Source organism: Momordica charantia, assembly GCF_013281855.1.
Source record: "Momordica charantia cultivar OHB3-1 chromosome 7 unlocalized genomic scaffold, Mcharantia_2.0 BLBB01000007.1, whole genome shotgun sequence".
NCBI lineage: Eukaryota > Viridiplantae > Streptophyta > Magnoliopsida > Cucurbitales > Cucurbitaceae > Momordica > Momordica charantia.
Window position 1 is genome coordinate 15,049,568 of NW_028275165.1, and position 15,269 is coordinate 15,064,836.

The 15,269-nt window shown below is 30.3% G+C and overlaps 1 protein-coding gene across 1 annotated transcript; it reads left to right on the forward strand.

Annotated features, from left to right (window-relative positions):
- Positions 1-8,467: 8,467 nt before the first annotated feature.
- LOC111016187 (selenium-binding protein 1) lies at positions 8,468-12,833 on the forward strand. Its single transcript, XM_022291483.2, has 7 exons — positions 8,468-8,757; positions 9,010-9,205; positions 9,995-10,222; positions 10,749-10,980; positions 11,089-11,196; positions 11,314-11,586; positions 12,389-12,833. The coding sequence occupies exons 1-7, from the start codon at positions 8,631-8,633 to the stop codon at positions 12,668-12,670; spliced, it is 1,446 nt and encodes a 481-aa protein (XP_022147175.1). The 5' UTR covers positions 8,468-8,630; the 3' UTR covers positions 12,671-12,833.
- The last annotated feature ends 2,436 nt before the right edge of the window (positions 12,834-15,269 follow it).

A 15,269-nucleotide genomic window follows, 5' to 3' on the forward strand; every position in this document is an offset into this window, starting at 1 on the left:
TTTCATCTCCTTTGATAAACATCGTTGAGACTTGTTAGACACATAATTGAAAATTTAGACAATTTTAAAATTGGGATTTGTGAGATATAAATTTGAAATTTCAAGGTGCTTATTAAACAATTTAAAAGCTTAGAGGCTTCGGGGTATAAAATTGAACGTTGCCTATTAGACGTTTTTTAAAGTTTAGGAATCTATTAGATGCAACTCTAAAACATTAAGACCTAAATTTGTAGCTTAATCTTATTTTTTAAAACATAAAACATAAAATAGTTAAATTGAAGATAGTTAAAATTGAAGGTTCACAACTCACATTTGAAGGCCTGCTATTTTATATTTAGTATCAAAATAGAAGGAAAAAATATGGTTAAATAAAATTGTTGGAAGAAAACTTAAAACAGTTCCAAAATAATGTGAATCAAATCGTATATAATGAAAAGTCATGTCGAGTGTAACTTTTGTGGTGGCTCTACGATGGAGTCGGACAAAATTATGTTGGCAAGAACAAATTCATCGTGGCAGTGAAAATTCGTCTATCAGCAATAGTAGAATTAGAGAAGAGTAATGGAATCTCTAAGCGTAATTGAACTTCAAACTTGCTACATTCATCATTTTATTTATGGCTAGCAGCCTCGTTTCTTTTCTTAATATGTCTTAGTGCTAGTATATGGTCTCGGGGTATATAAACTTACAACGATGTAACTTAAGCAAGATTAGAATTTTAATTCATAGTTAGGAATTATAATTGATTCAATTTTGTAACGCTTTAATTGATACAATTATTAGGTTTCGGTTTTATTAATTAACCTACAAAGTTGAGAGGTATATAAATAATTCAAATATACAAAGTTATGATTTATGAATGATTAATCTTATTTTCTAAACAATAAAATAAGATATGTCCATAATGAGCCATGTGGATTGGAGAATCAATCAATAATGGGTTTTCCAGAAATTGTCGTGGAGAAAAATCTTTTGGATATAAGATCACTCCACAGTGGCAGTCCTGAAATTGAACGACTTCGATCCTCTTCTTTTCAGCTGCTTGCTCCAGCCATCGCGTCGTTGCGTCGTCGCCGATCCAAATTTGGAACGGAGTGGAGTGTTCGTCGTTTGGTTTTAGATTTCGACGAGGAAAGTTCCTCATCGAGATCTTGAACGAGGCTCCTCTGTCTTCGACAACAGTAACATGAATTAATTTAATATAATTTCGCTAAACCAAGGTACAGTCAGCAATTTAGTATGTATGTCATCTTACCGTTAGTCGACTATGGTAAAATGAGTTCATGAATCATTTAAGAAATTTTTTTAAACTTTAGTGACTAAAAGTGTTACTATTAAAATCTCATTGACTAAATAGACACCAACTTCAAACGTTGGAGGCCAAAAATATATCTTTTCTTAAAAATTTCAAACTAATAAAAAACGTAGTTGTAAATTATTCATAATCTATGTTTTCATCGTTTTTTACCATAGTAATGTAATGTTAATATAAAAAAATATATACATTTTTAAGTATAAAATTTTACAAAAATGATATAATTCACATATGATATAAAATACACTACATTTTATATTACAGTATTTTAATTTAAGATAAAATAGTTGTAGAATTTGATTAAAATAACATGCTATATATTAAATAGTTGTATAATGAAAGTCTCCTTTTGTTTCTTTTCCTCTCCTCTATCCAACCTTTACTATAATTCAACTGATAGGGCTACGTCATCTACAGTATTTATTATTTTAACGTTATATTATAAGTGTATTTGTTATAATTTGAAGGGTTTAATATATCTCTAAACTTTTAAAGTATATGATAGTTTCTTAAAATGTCAAATAAGTGTCGAATTCTTTTGTCTAATAAGTTCTTAACCTATTTATAAAAATTTTAACATTTAAGAGTATTTAGACACAAAATTGAATATTGTGTTAGAATAAGATCCTAACTTTTTAATTTTTTGTCCATAGATCTATGAACTTTAAAAATTAAAAAAAAAAAATCTAATATGTCGTAAAAATGAAAATTTTAAGGATTAAGTTCAAGGTCCGACTTATTAGTTACAAAATTGAAATTTCAAAAACTTACACTTTTAACCTTTAGGGACTTATTAGAAACAAAATTAAATGTTTGGTGACCAATTAAATATACTTTAGAGATAATTAATGTCTTTATCCGCTATTTTGCAAACTTATTTTCACAAATGGTCCAATATTTACAAATTTTACCGTCTTAGATTTCTGGATTTAAAATTGTTTGAAAACTAAATTATTGTGGGACCTAAATCAATCATTCTCATAATAGGTGCCTGAGTTATGCTTGGTTTAGCATGTGTGCTACCATTTATAGCTTATATATATTAAAAAATAAGAAATGAAATATGGTTAATTGTGTAAATTGATATAAAAAATCGTTAAAAAAAAACGCAGAAAAGTGTCCAAATAATTTGAGAAATTTAATCATTTAAATCTCTTAACATAATTGATCTCCCCAACTTCTTGCAAATCATCCATGGTGTTTATGACCAACTGCCTCTTTTCTCTTATTTATCTAATTTTTTGTAGCATTATTTTAAATTGTAAAATGTTCCTAATGTATTTATTACCTCAATATTATCCGCTTTAGGTATAATCATCACGACTTTACTTTTGGTTTCATCCAAAAGAACTCATACCAATGAAGACATTGTCTCATTCTTATATACTCACGATAATCCTCTTACTTAGCCAATGTAGGATGTTGGTCGCATTTTCAAAAATCGTCGCCTCAAACAAAAAAGTACTACTTATATCTTGCTCAAATAGTCGTTCATCCGTTTACAACCCTCTCATTATCTTAAACAAAGTACCATCGAGTCTCCCCTCAAGTAGACATTCATCCGTCCAACTCTTATCCAAGCTAACTCCTCTTTCTCAGAGCACACCGCTTGTCTGATATAACTCAACTATGGATCGTACCATGACTACCATCTTTTCCAAGACTCACCACTTCTTTGTCCAATACCAGTAGCGGATCTAGAACTTGACGTCTAGGGGTTTAAATATGTATCAGGACAATTTTGAATGCATTGATATGTATTAATATTATTGATAAATATTAATATTAGTTTATAATTTGATATTTGTTTGTCGAATGACTGAATTTTTTTATTTAAATATACAAAAGGAATGAAACTTGAAATGATGTTTTTTTTTCTTTTATGAAAATTATGATTTTTTTATGTAATTAATTTTAAATATAATTTATTTAAAATAAAAAATATTTTAATTCATTTTCAATATAAAAAATAAATAAATATAAATAAGAAATTTTAAAAATTATAATATAATTATTTCTAGATATTATATAGATAAATTTTAATTATTTAAAGGAAGATTTCAATAAAAATTCGCAACCTACAAAAATCTATATTATTAACTATAAATGAAGAAAAAAATTTATATATATTTTTAAAATAAAAACAACTTTTTTAGATAATATAAAAATAAAAAAATTCTAAAAATATAAATACAGAATAAAAGAATAGCTTTTTTTATTAAAAAAATAGATATAATAAAGAAATAATATAAAAATGAATTTTTTATTAAAATTATAAATATTAAAAGAAAAAAATACTAACAGGCCATTGCAACTAATGGTATAATTAATAAATTATTGCTTAATATAATATACGAGATTGTGAGTTCGATTCTCCAACCCCACATGCTGTACTAAAAAAAATATCTTATAATTTTAGGGGCTAGAGCTCCTTCAACGATCTTAACTGAATCTACCTTTGCTCAGCGCTCGATGATTCTACCGACATAACTAAGTCGTAGGTACATATGAATCTAACCATAAAAATAAGATAGAAATGGTTAATCTTATTTTTAATTTAAACAATAAAAAAAGATATCTCCATAATGAGTCATGTGGATGTGTATCAAAATCAATAATGAGTTTTTCAGATATTCTCTCGAAGAAAAATATTTTGGATATACATTACTCCATCAATCTCTAAAGTTTGATTCTTTACCTTTATTATTATACTACTTTAAAAGGAAAAAAAAAAAAAATTTGACTTCATCCAATTGACTAAATGGTGTCATAAGTTTTAATTTGTTTAATACAAACTAGTCAATAATCTTTATTAAAATGGGAATAATTAAATAATTAGTTCTAAAAAATTCCTAAAACATTCTAGAATCATTAATTAACCAAAAAAAAAATCAACCTGAATATCAAATCAGACAGCTGTGGGATCCTCGTAATGTTTAATTAATACAACATAGTGGCTTCCGATTCATTAATTATTATGAAAAGATTAATAAATTATATTAAATAGAGTACTCGAAAAAATTAATTAATAATTAAAATGAATCCTTCCTAGGATAAGTCAATGGTGTGTATATAATTTTCTAAAGTTAAAGTAACTATTCAGTTTTCTAAAATTAGCGTTTCATAATGGTTTATATTTTTTGTAGAAATTTTAGAAACAACACAATTAAGTTTCTTGTTTATGGTTGGTATTTCAATTTTTTTCTAAAACATAAATAAAAATATTATTTTATCATTCTTGATTTATAAAATACATAATAAACATGGCATAAAAATTATGAATAGTCAATTTTAAAAAATAAATTTCACGTAAAAAATAAAAATTTTAGAAAACGAAAAGTAAAAAATTGTCACAAAACATATTTTGGTTTATTTTCTTAAAAGATAATAAACAAAAAGTAATTATGGAATACAGTTCTTTTCCTTTATTAAAAAATAGAAAATGAAAAACAAGAAACAATAAATATAAATTTACTGAACCATCTAGCCAATCAACTGAACCATCTAGCCAGGATTGAGATGGGTGCTGAGAAATTGAGAGGGCAAAGTCGTTTCTGCAGGCAACAATGGTGGAGTCGTGCCATGGTGTGAAGAGATTGGAGGCATAAGCAGTGTTGGAAGGTCTTCGTTATCTGCTGTCGCGTGTGCCGTCTCTTCCAATTCGAGTGGAAACCGACTCAGAGGAGCTTGCTAAGCTTTTGTTTGATGAGGATGAAGACTTAACAGAAATCTGGTGGATTGTGCAAGAAATAAAAAATCTGAAAACTCTATGTGAGATTATCTCTATTGCAAAAGTGGATAGAAGGGTCAATTTCTGTGCTCACACAGTTGCGAAAAGATCCCGTGAGAAAAGGGAAAATGTATTCTGGGATAGTTGTATCCCTAGTTGGCTGACTTGTCTAGCCAATCACGACCTTCTTTAGTTCTTTTATTTCTTTTGTCCTAAACAAAAAAACAAAAGAAAAAAAAAAACTGAACCGTCGTTATAAAAAGTAGAAAATTGAACTCACGACCTTATGATCGGACATAAGTAACTTTATTTGTTGAACTAGTTGACAATTATATTTATCTAATGAAAGATAAAGTCAGCACCAATAAATATTCGATAACTAAAATATAGAAATTAAAAAAAAAAACTAAAAAAAGTAATGAGTTGTCTGAAAAATAATGAGTAAAAGTTTTTATTTAATTATCTTATAGCTCCACTTAATAAACCTGACATCATTTATAGGGCCAAAAATTATTTGTAGTTTCACATGAGAATTTAATTTAAGGATAAGGTGACACGTGTGAAAGAGTCCAAACATGGGATAAGGTATTGTATTGAGAAAAATCAAAAGTGAGAGTTGAAATTACAGATACATCCCCTCTGGACATGCTTCAATTGCTGACGTGCGTTACGTAATATATCTATTTAATTAACATTTTTTTGGAATGATATTAAATGCCTAATTAATGTTGTCATAAATTTTTTACTCATTATAGAAAATTGATAGGAAAAAGAGTTACAAACGTTTCGAATGATTGTCATGTATTGAAAAATATTAAGTTTAAATAATAATTGGTCATTGTTCTTGTATATGTGTCGATATTGTATTCATAAATTTGACATCGACGTGAAGTGTAAATCTACATTTTTATAATATTACAAAAAGAAATCGGTAAAATATAAAAAATATCAACAAAATCTCATTAATATACACATAATATTAATATTAATTATTTTTTAATTTATTTAGAAATGATGAAATGTGCCCAAACGAGCATAGCTCAGCGCTAATTGACATCAACCTCTAATCAGGAGGTTCTGAGTTCAAAATTTATTTTTATGACCTTTTTAGAAATATCTGTCGACATCGACATTTTATCGAAACATATTCATAAAATTATAACTCTGATACTTCCATCAATATTGACATTTAAAACCTTGGTCACTGTCCATTTGAGTTTTTATGTATTTTTGAAATATTTATTTTAGTTTCTATACTTTCCATTTTAGTTCATTTTAATCAATGAAATTCCGAAATGTTTGTCTTTTTTCTTATAATTTTTAAAAGGGATCATTTTAGCTCTTTCATTTCAATTTTATCTCATTTATCTCTATTAAATTTTGGTAGGAAACTTCATCGCTAAATTAATGAAACCTAGTAATAAATTTGTATTAAAAAATTTCTATTGATTATAAAATATTTGTGTTAAAATTTTACACAGAAGGATTAAAATGGTCCTCTTCAAAAGTGCGGGTATTAAAATAGATGTTCTAAAAGTATAGAAAGTATAGAGATCAAAATTTATATTTTAAAAGTAGATGGCCTAAAATGAACCAAAACCGACCAAAATAGTATTTAGACAAAAAAAAAAATTTACAAACTTATTGGAGAAGTTGTATGTTTAGTTAACTGAAAAGTTTATATTCTAAGAAAGAATTTAATTGTTTATTTTTTTGTTTGATAGGGAGTCAAACTTTGGACTTTTAAAGAAGTTTCTAATCTTGATGACTTAATTATCCAAATTTGAGTTTGGAATCGTTAAAAGATACATCATATATGTTAGAATAAAAAATATCACAATTTTTTTTGCAAGGAAAAAGATCACAATCTTAGTATGTGTGAGAAATTATTGGATATTTTTGTTTGACATTTTTATGTTAATTATTTGATATTTTAAAGAAATTTTGGTGTTTAAATGAAAGAATAAAATAAAATATCTTCTTCCTTTTAAAAAAATTCATGCCGCTTAAGATCTCTTGATCTATTATTATTGAGTTAAGTTAAGTTTATGACGGTGCTGTTATATAATATAAAAATGATATAGGATGTTTATAAAAATATAACTAAAAAAACTCAACATAAATAAAGGGAAACCCATTTTTACCCATAAACTTTGTATTGGGACCTTTTTTTTTTATATTATTATTTTTAGAACCTATTTTCAAAATATATTTATGTTGAAACTTATTTTTTTAATGTTGCAGTTTTTATTTGTTAAAATCAAAATCGCGTCTGATTTCAACCAAATGTGTTTTTTGGTTAGTTCCGAATTATTAATTTATAAATGTAAGTATAATTTTGGGAATAATAGATAATTATATTATAATAATAAAATATTATTATTATTTTAGAATCCCACATAGATGGAATATTTTAATCGTATGATCTCTTAACCTCTTAACCTCTTAAATAGAATGAAAAAGCCTTAACCATCGAAATACATGTACAAAACACACACACACAGATATATATATATATATATATATATATATATATCAACTTTTGTAAATTTACCAGGTGGATTCACCAAATTAAAAATTCACGGACGTGATAGCAACGTTCCCAAGAGGTTAATATGCAATATTTCTCTAAATTATAATAAAAATATAGTGTGTTTAATAAATATAAGTGTAGCTGCTCGGTAGTTAAGATATATATTTTTTTAATATATAATTTTTAATTAAACAATTGTAGGGTGGGGGAACAAAACCATATACTTTTAAATGGTGTTAAAGTATTTTAAGTTGTGCTCAAATTGAGATTACCAACTCAAAGTTATGATATAACAAAGTTTTAAATGTATGTGGAGGTTTTTTTTTTTGATGAATTTTTTTGGAAAGGTTATAATAAAAATTTTGTAAAAATTACTTAAATGAAGCATTTAACTGTTTCTTAGTAAATTAAAAATAATTAATATTAATATAATGTTTATGCTAGTGTATTTTATTTATATTTTACTATGGAAATGTCGATTCACTCCTCATGTTGACGTCGAACGTCGAACAGATGGATTGATAGAAATATCAACATGTCTACCAAAATTTAATACCTTATGGATGTAACTAAAGATTAAAATACTAGTTTTGTACTAAAGACTTTATATCATGTGTAAATTTGTATTGAAATTCAGAAAAGAAAGATCAAAATGATATTTTTTAAAAATAGATGGATCAAAATGAATATTTTTAAATACAGGCATGAAAATAAATCAAAATTAAAATTATAGAAACCAAAATGAATACTTTTAAACTACACCATACATGGATCAAAATAAATAATATTTTAAGGAATAAATAAATATATGATTCTATGTGATGATAGTTATTGATTTGGCATCGTACACTAGAAATAATAAATAAAGAAAAATAATAATCACGAACGTCTGAAACTCTGAAGAACACTCTTGTTTGTTTTCCAACGAGATGGCCAAAATTGTAAAGCAACAGCTGCCTATTTATAATCTTCCTCTGCATCTCGTGAACTCATAATTCTTATTTTCTTGCTTCGATTTCTCAGTGGACAGCGATTCTTCAATCCACGGAGCCATGGCCGATGAAGCGACAAACGGGAATGCCCACGCTTGCTGCCGCCATGGACCAGGCTACTCTTCTCCTCTCCACGCCATGTCCGGCCCCAGAGAGTCTCTGATATACGTCACCGCCGTCTACTCCGGTAACGCCATCGCCTGCCCTCATCATCTTCTTCTCCGTTAGTTTCGTTGTCCGTATCCGTAAGCTGTTTGATGAAAATCCCGGAGTGTTTTGCGTCGATTTTGAGGCTTAATCCACTTGATTCTTGTTTTTGTGGCTAAGAAATCGTTTCAGAGAGAGTTGAATTTGCGTTTCAGTCTGGATTTTTTGTTGGTTTGATGGTGGAATTAGAAGATTGGGTTATTGTTCTTAATTGGTGGTGGTTTGTAAACAGGGACTGGGAGAAACAAGCCGGATTATCTGGCTACTGTGGATGTTGATCCTAACTCTCCTAATTATTCCAAAGTTATCCATCGATTGCCCGTACCGTATATTGGGGATGAACTGCACCATTCTGGGTGGAATGCGTGCAGCTCTTGCCATGGAGATCCTTCTGCAGATCGCCGTTTTTTGATCCTTCCGGCGCTCGTGTAAGATATTCAAGTTTTATTTTCGTCCTCTGAACACATTTTCTTCCCATTTCCAGACTAGTTTTTGGGTTAAAATATACATCTGGTCAATTTTTGTTGAAGGAATGATTTAGTGAAATAAAAATTTAGTCCCTGACATGTAACAAATTTAATATTGGTTAAGGACTTTGTCAAACTTTAGTTTAAAATTTGTGGAGCTTCATACGCATAAGTTGTCCTGTTTTTAGACTACGAAGACTAAATTTATTACTGAAGATGGATACTTCATTTTAATGGATTTTTTCATGATGGGGACAAAATTGTTACCTACTAAATTTAGGTTCAATAAAATTATGGGGACCAAATGTGATTTCTAACCCTATCTTATTTTTAATCTAATGGAAATACATTAATGAAAACTAATCCTATTTTGATTCCTAAAATCATACAGATTGTGAATTGGTTTTAGTGAGCAAGTAGATTCTAAACGCCATTTTAGCAAGAGTGCCTGAAAACTCATCCTATTTTTCATATTAAAAATCTGAGTTCAAGAGTGATTTTGGGTTGGAATATAAGTTAAGTTAGCAGTAAAGCAGAGAGAAACGAGGAAGTGAAGAATCTGATTCTACTCTCCAACGACTGTCTAAATGTACTTGAGTTTATCTAGATGATTTAGTTTCTGAATGGAAAATTATGACTATAATTACCAAGCAAGCCCTTGGGCGATGTTCCATAACTGGGCAGTTCATGATTTCAAATATTATCATCAATTGTTCTAGTAAATTTATGTTTGATTCTTTTCACATTCAGCTCGGGTCGCATATATGTGATCGACACGAAAATGAATCCCACTGCTCCATCTCTGCACAAGGTTGTTGAACCTGAAGACATCATACAGAAGACTGGATTAGCTTTCCCACACACATCCCACTGCCTCGCCTCTGGTGATATAATGGTGTCATGTTTGGGAGATAAAGATGGAAATGCAGCAGGAAATGGGTTCCTTCTTCTTGATTCAGAATTCAAAGTTAAAGGAAGGTACTTGATATTTTGCTAATTCAAGTTTTAAATTTAAGTTTCCGATCTAAACAATAAAATGAATAGAAAGTGAAGATATTGATACCTAGATTAAGTCATAAGTTTGGTTCTTGAGATTTTAGAGTTTCGTCCTATAGATTTTTTAAGTTAAAAAAAGTGTTTAATAAGTCCATAAACTTTCCATGTGTCTAATAGGTCTCTTAATTTCAAAAAGTGTCTAACAAGTCTTGAAACTTTTGATTTTGTGCCAAATCAATCTTTGATTTATGAGATATTTCTTACAAAAAATTAAAAATTCAGGAACTTTTTAGATAACTTTTAAAGCTTGGAGACTGTTGGACATAATATTGTTCAATTTAAAGATTTCTTGCAACATATATCATAATGGATCCGCGCCATAGAGCTATTGATTTCAATTTTTTTGGCAATGAAGCAGCTTAAAAGTAAATGAACTCTGTCATTGCATTTTGGTTCAATTTTCCCAGAGCATTGTCAAACCATTTTTTCTTAACCAATTATAAACTAGGTGGGAAAAACCAGGGCATAGTCCCCTGTTTGGATATGACTTTTGGTATCAGCCCCGGCACAAGACAATGATAAGCACATCATGGGGTGCCCCTTCTGCTTTCACAAAAGGTTTCAACCTTCAACATGTTGCTGATGGTCTTTACGGTAAGCATCTTCATGTGTATAGCTGGCCTGATGGTGAACTGAAACAAATGTTGGATCTTGGCGACACTGGTCTTATACCCTTGGAAGTGAGTGTGTAATACATTTTCAGATGCAGTCTCCTTTCTTACAGCTTATAACATTTTCTCATTTGTCACTAATGGCTGTTGTTTGTGTCTATGTTCACTATTGGTCAGATAAGATTCCTGCATGATCCTTCCAAAGATACAGGTTTTGTTGGGTGTGCATTGACAAGTAACATGGTTCGTTTTTACAAGAACCAAGATGGTTCGTGGAGTCACGAGGTACAGATAAAAGAAATTGCGTGCCCATCGATGTGCTTGTTCCGTTTTTCTGTGTCACATGTTTCATTTGAAAAGTTCATATTCAAATATCTGGTTGTTTGGTTTTTTCCTCTTCAGGTTTCCATTTCAGCGAAACCATTGAAGGTTCAAAACTGGATACTTCCGGAAATGCCTGGTCTCATTACTGACTTTCTGATCTCGCTCGATGATCGCTTTCTGTACTTTGTGAACTGGCTACATGGAGATGTGAGACAGTATAACATTGAGGACCCTAAAAGTCCTAAGATGGTGGGCCAAGTGTGGGTCGGTGGACTGATCCAAAAGGGGAGTCCTGTAGTAGCTGAGGCAGAGGATGGTACAACATTCCAGTTTGATGTCCCTGAAATCCAGGTTTGCATTTCTACCACTAAATAGTTGATCTTTACAGTTTCTGGTAATTTGATCCTTTGACTTGATAACTTCTTTAGCATTGAGAATAAATTAAATGATTAAAATCTACCATTTCTCATCCACTTAAGCCTTTGTGCCCGAGGATAATTTAACACGATAAGATCTTGAGTTCAAACTTCTGTGAGGCAGTAGTTTTCAGGTATGTTTCAAGAATCAAATTAATGTTGGAGTCTATGCAAGAAGATAAATTTAACTCGTATATTTTCTGTAAAAGATTAAATTTACCGTAATTTATTGGGTTAAGTGATACTTTAGCATGGTAACAAAGTAGAGGTCTTGAGTACAAACTTCTATAGTGTCATTTCCTCCCTAATTAATATTGATAACCATTTGTTCTGCCTTCTGCTAATTTCTCAACCACATTTGGGAACGAGCATTGAAGTATGTTGATAAAACATACTTTAAAGTTTAACTTCCGAAAACGTGCATACCCACAGCTAGTATCAAGATATCATGAAACTGTTGGTAGTTCTTAAAATTTGTTGTTGAATATCACAATTAGACAAGTAGCTAGCTCCAACAGCAAAGTTGGTCTTTTAAGACACAATAAACGTAGGACTAAAGTAGCTCAAACTGTGGACACGACCCAAAAGAAAGGACCAATTCTACAACTTAACAACATTTCTAACAGTAGTTGATTTCTCAAGGACACAAGACCCAATCGTTTTGGTCCGGTTCGGGTCCCTTCACCCCTAGCATTTCTAACAGTAGTTGATGTCTCAAGTATTCTTCGGACTTTCAGGGGCACCGTTTGAGAGGAGGACCTCAAATGATACAGTTAAGTTTGGATGGGAAACGGCTTTATGTGACCAATTCCCTTTTCAGCGCATGGGATCGTCAGTTTTACCCTGATTTGGTTGAGAAAGGTTCCCATATGCTGCAGATTGATGTTGATACTCAGAAAGGTGGGCTCGCTATTAACCCGAATTTCTTTGTGGACTTTGGAACCGAGCCCGAGGGGCCTTCGTTGGCCCACGAGATGCGATATCCTGGAGGTGATTGCACATCAGATATATGGATCTAAGCAATGTATGTATGTTCATGGAATTTCTCAATAACCATTCAGCTTTGAGGATGAAGCATGAATATTTGTACACTCTGTTTTTCTTACTGTATGTTGGCCTGTAGCACTCTTTGAAGTTAATCAAATAAATAAAATGTCGATGATGGAAGTTGTTCTACTCTTACCTTATAATTGTTTCCTCCTTTTTCAATTAAGAAAAATATATTTGTGTTCGGCAACTGTTTCTTTTTTACAGTGTTTATTTATTGTTTCTTGTTATCTAAAATTTTAAATTAAAGAAAAAGTAAAACTTTTATATATATTTTTTTTCAAATTAAACATTCAAATCTTTTATTTTATATTTATTAAGTAAAAAATTCTAAAAAAATGCTTTTATCTGCGTTTTAGAAAAAAAAAATTAGAAATATGATAATGAAATTTGATTTTGTTGTTTCTAAAACTTCAAAACAAATTTTGAAGATGTTTCTTAAAAATGAGAAACGAGAAACAGAAACGTATTTAATATTTAACATTATTAATTACTTTTAGTGTAGTTTATTATTGACTTAGGGTAAGGTATACTACACGATAATTTAATGAGTGTACTTCTACTTAGAACATAATTTCTTTTATGTACGAGAAAGCACTAATTAATTACTTCCAACTATATTTTAAAGTGATTTTAGAATTTATTAAATCAGTTCTATGTAACATCATGAAGATTTTGGGAGTAATTTTAAGCATTTTTTGTGCATTTTAGTAGAACCTTGTTCAACCTTATATTCTTCAAGCTTGGGGACTTGGGCAAGCCTTGGAATACAGAGCCAAACAATAAACCAAACAACAAATTATAGTGCCAGGTTTGTGGAGAGCTAGGGCATGGTACCTTGATTAAAAAAAAAAAAAAGAAAGAAAAATATTTACCCGTGCGTAAAATTTTACTCTAAACTTTCAATTTTATCAAATTAGACCTAGATGTAGACAAGTATTCCAACTTTTACTTTCTGTTTGATTTCTACTAACTCAATCGCTAATTTTAACCAAAAGAGCTTTGCATGAAATCAAGTTAGATCCACGTAGAAAATCTACTATTGATAACTCAATAAACTAAAAAGTTTCAAAAGAAAAAAAAAGAAAAAAAGAAAATCAACTTTAATGTTGGTTTTTTCCCCTTCAATCTTATCAATTTTATTTCGTTGGTATGTTTATAATTCATTGAACACACATGAAAATAGTAGTGTAACTATTCTTCAAACAAGAACCTATCAACCGGCAAAATTACAATACTTCATTCAAGTTTAAGGTAAAGATTATCATACTTATCTAAGTTAAAAGATGCAATTTAATGACATAAAAAATATAAAGTAAAAATCTACACATCGTGTCAAATTCAAGGTCGAAATCAATTTTCCCTCATTTGTTTGTTATAATAGAAATCGACCTTAATTCGAGCTTTGTAATCTCAAACCTCAAGCCTATGGCAACCATTTCCAAACCACCTTAGGGTATGTTTGAGAGTGATTTTTGCCATTATCAAAATCGCTTTCATTTCTATTGATCATGTTTCGCAAATTGAAAAAAGGATTATAGGAAAGTTTTTTTAAAGGCATCACTTGGATAGTGATTTTGGAAAATCAATTATTACTTAAATCTCTTTTTTCACAATCACTCATTCTACCATCACTCCCAAACACACCCTTAGTATCTCCACCATTTGAATATTTTACAATCGATTCGCAAGATCTTGATTGCATGTACTTGCCTGGTTGAAGTATCTTTACTTGGCTGCATAAGAATAGAGACATACCTTGACAAAATGTATTGTTCGTTTGCTTAGTCAATTCAGACATAGACTAAGCATTGACTAAGCAGATGAAGGCTCAATAGGTCTACTACTCCGTATGGTTAAAGCGTGTTTAATAGGTCAATGACTATTTGGAGTGTTCGTGGGTTGGGTTGCATCGGGTTCGGGAAATTTTGGGAACAACCTGAAATTTTGGGTTGGCCATATATAGGAACCGTCAAGTTTAAATTAGATGACCAACTCAACCCAATATTTTTGGGTTGGGTTGTCGGGTTAAAGTTGCTACAACAGGTTGGGGACAGAGAGTTGATTCAAGATGGAGACGAGGTCATGGGTCATGGGATTTGATGCAACGAGCCGGCAACGAGCTTCACAGTGGCGTGACGAGGCTTCTGGATCTGCTAACGGCGGTGATAGGGAGCTCTGTAATGACAGTGACAAGGAGTTGCTTCAACGAGCTAGCAATGGAGAGCTAACGACGACAACAGAGAGCTTGAGTGAGAGAAGAAAATGGTGAAAGGACGAGAAGAGCTTGAGTGAGAGAAGAAATGATGAAGGGAAGAGGAGAGGCTTTGATTGAGATACAAAATAGAAGAAGATAATATAAAAAAATCCTTAAACGAAAGGGGTGAGATTAAAACTAAATTGAAGATAAAAATATTATTATATATTTATAATTTAAAAAGCGCTCGCCTGCGTATATATATATATAAATTTGGGTCGGGTCGGGTCGGATGACTTGAATTTTTAAAGATTGAACTCGAGACCTGATCGAGTTGGAAAAATCTCAACCCAACCCAATCCTTACAATTTCGA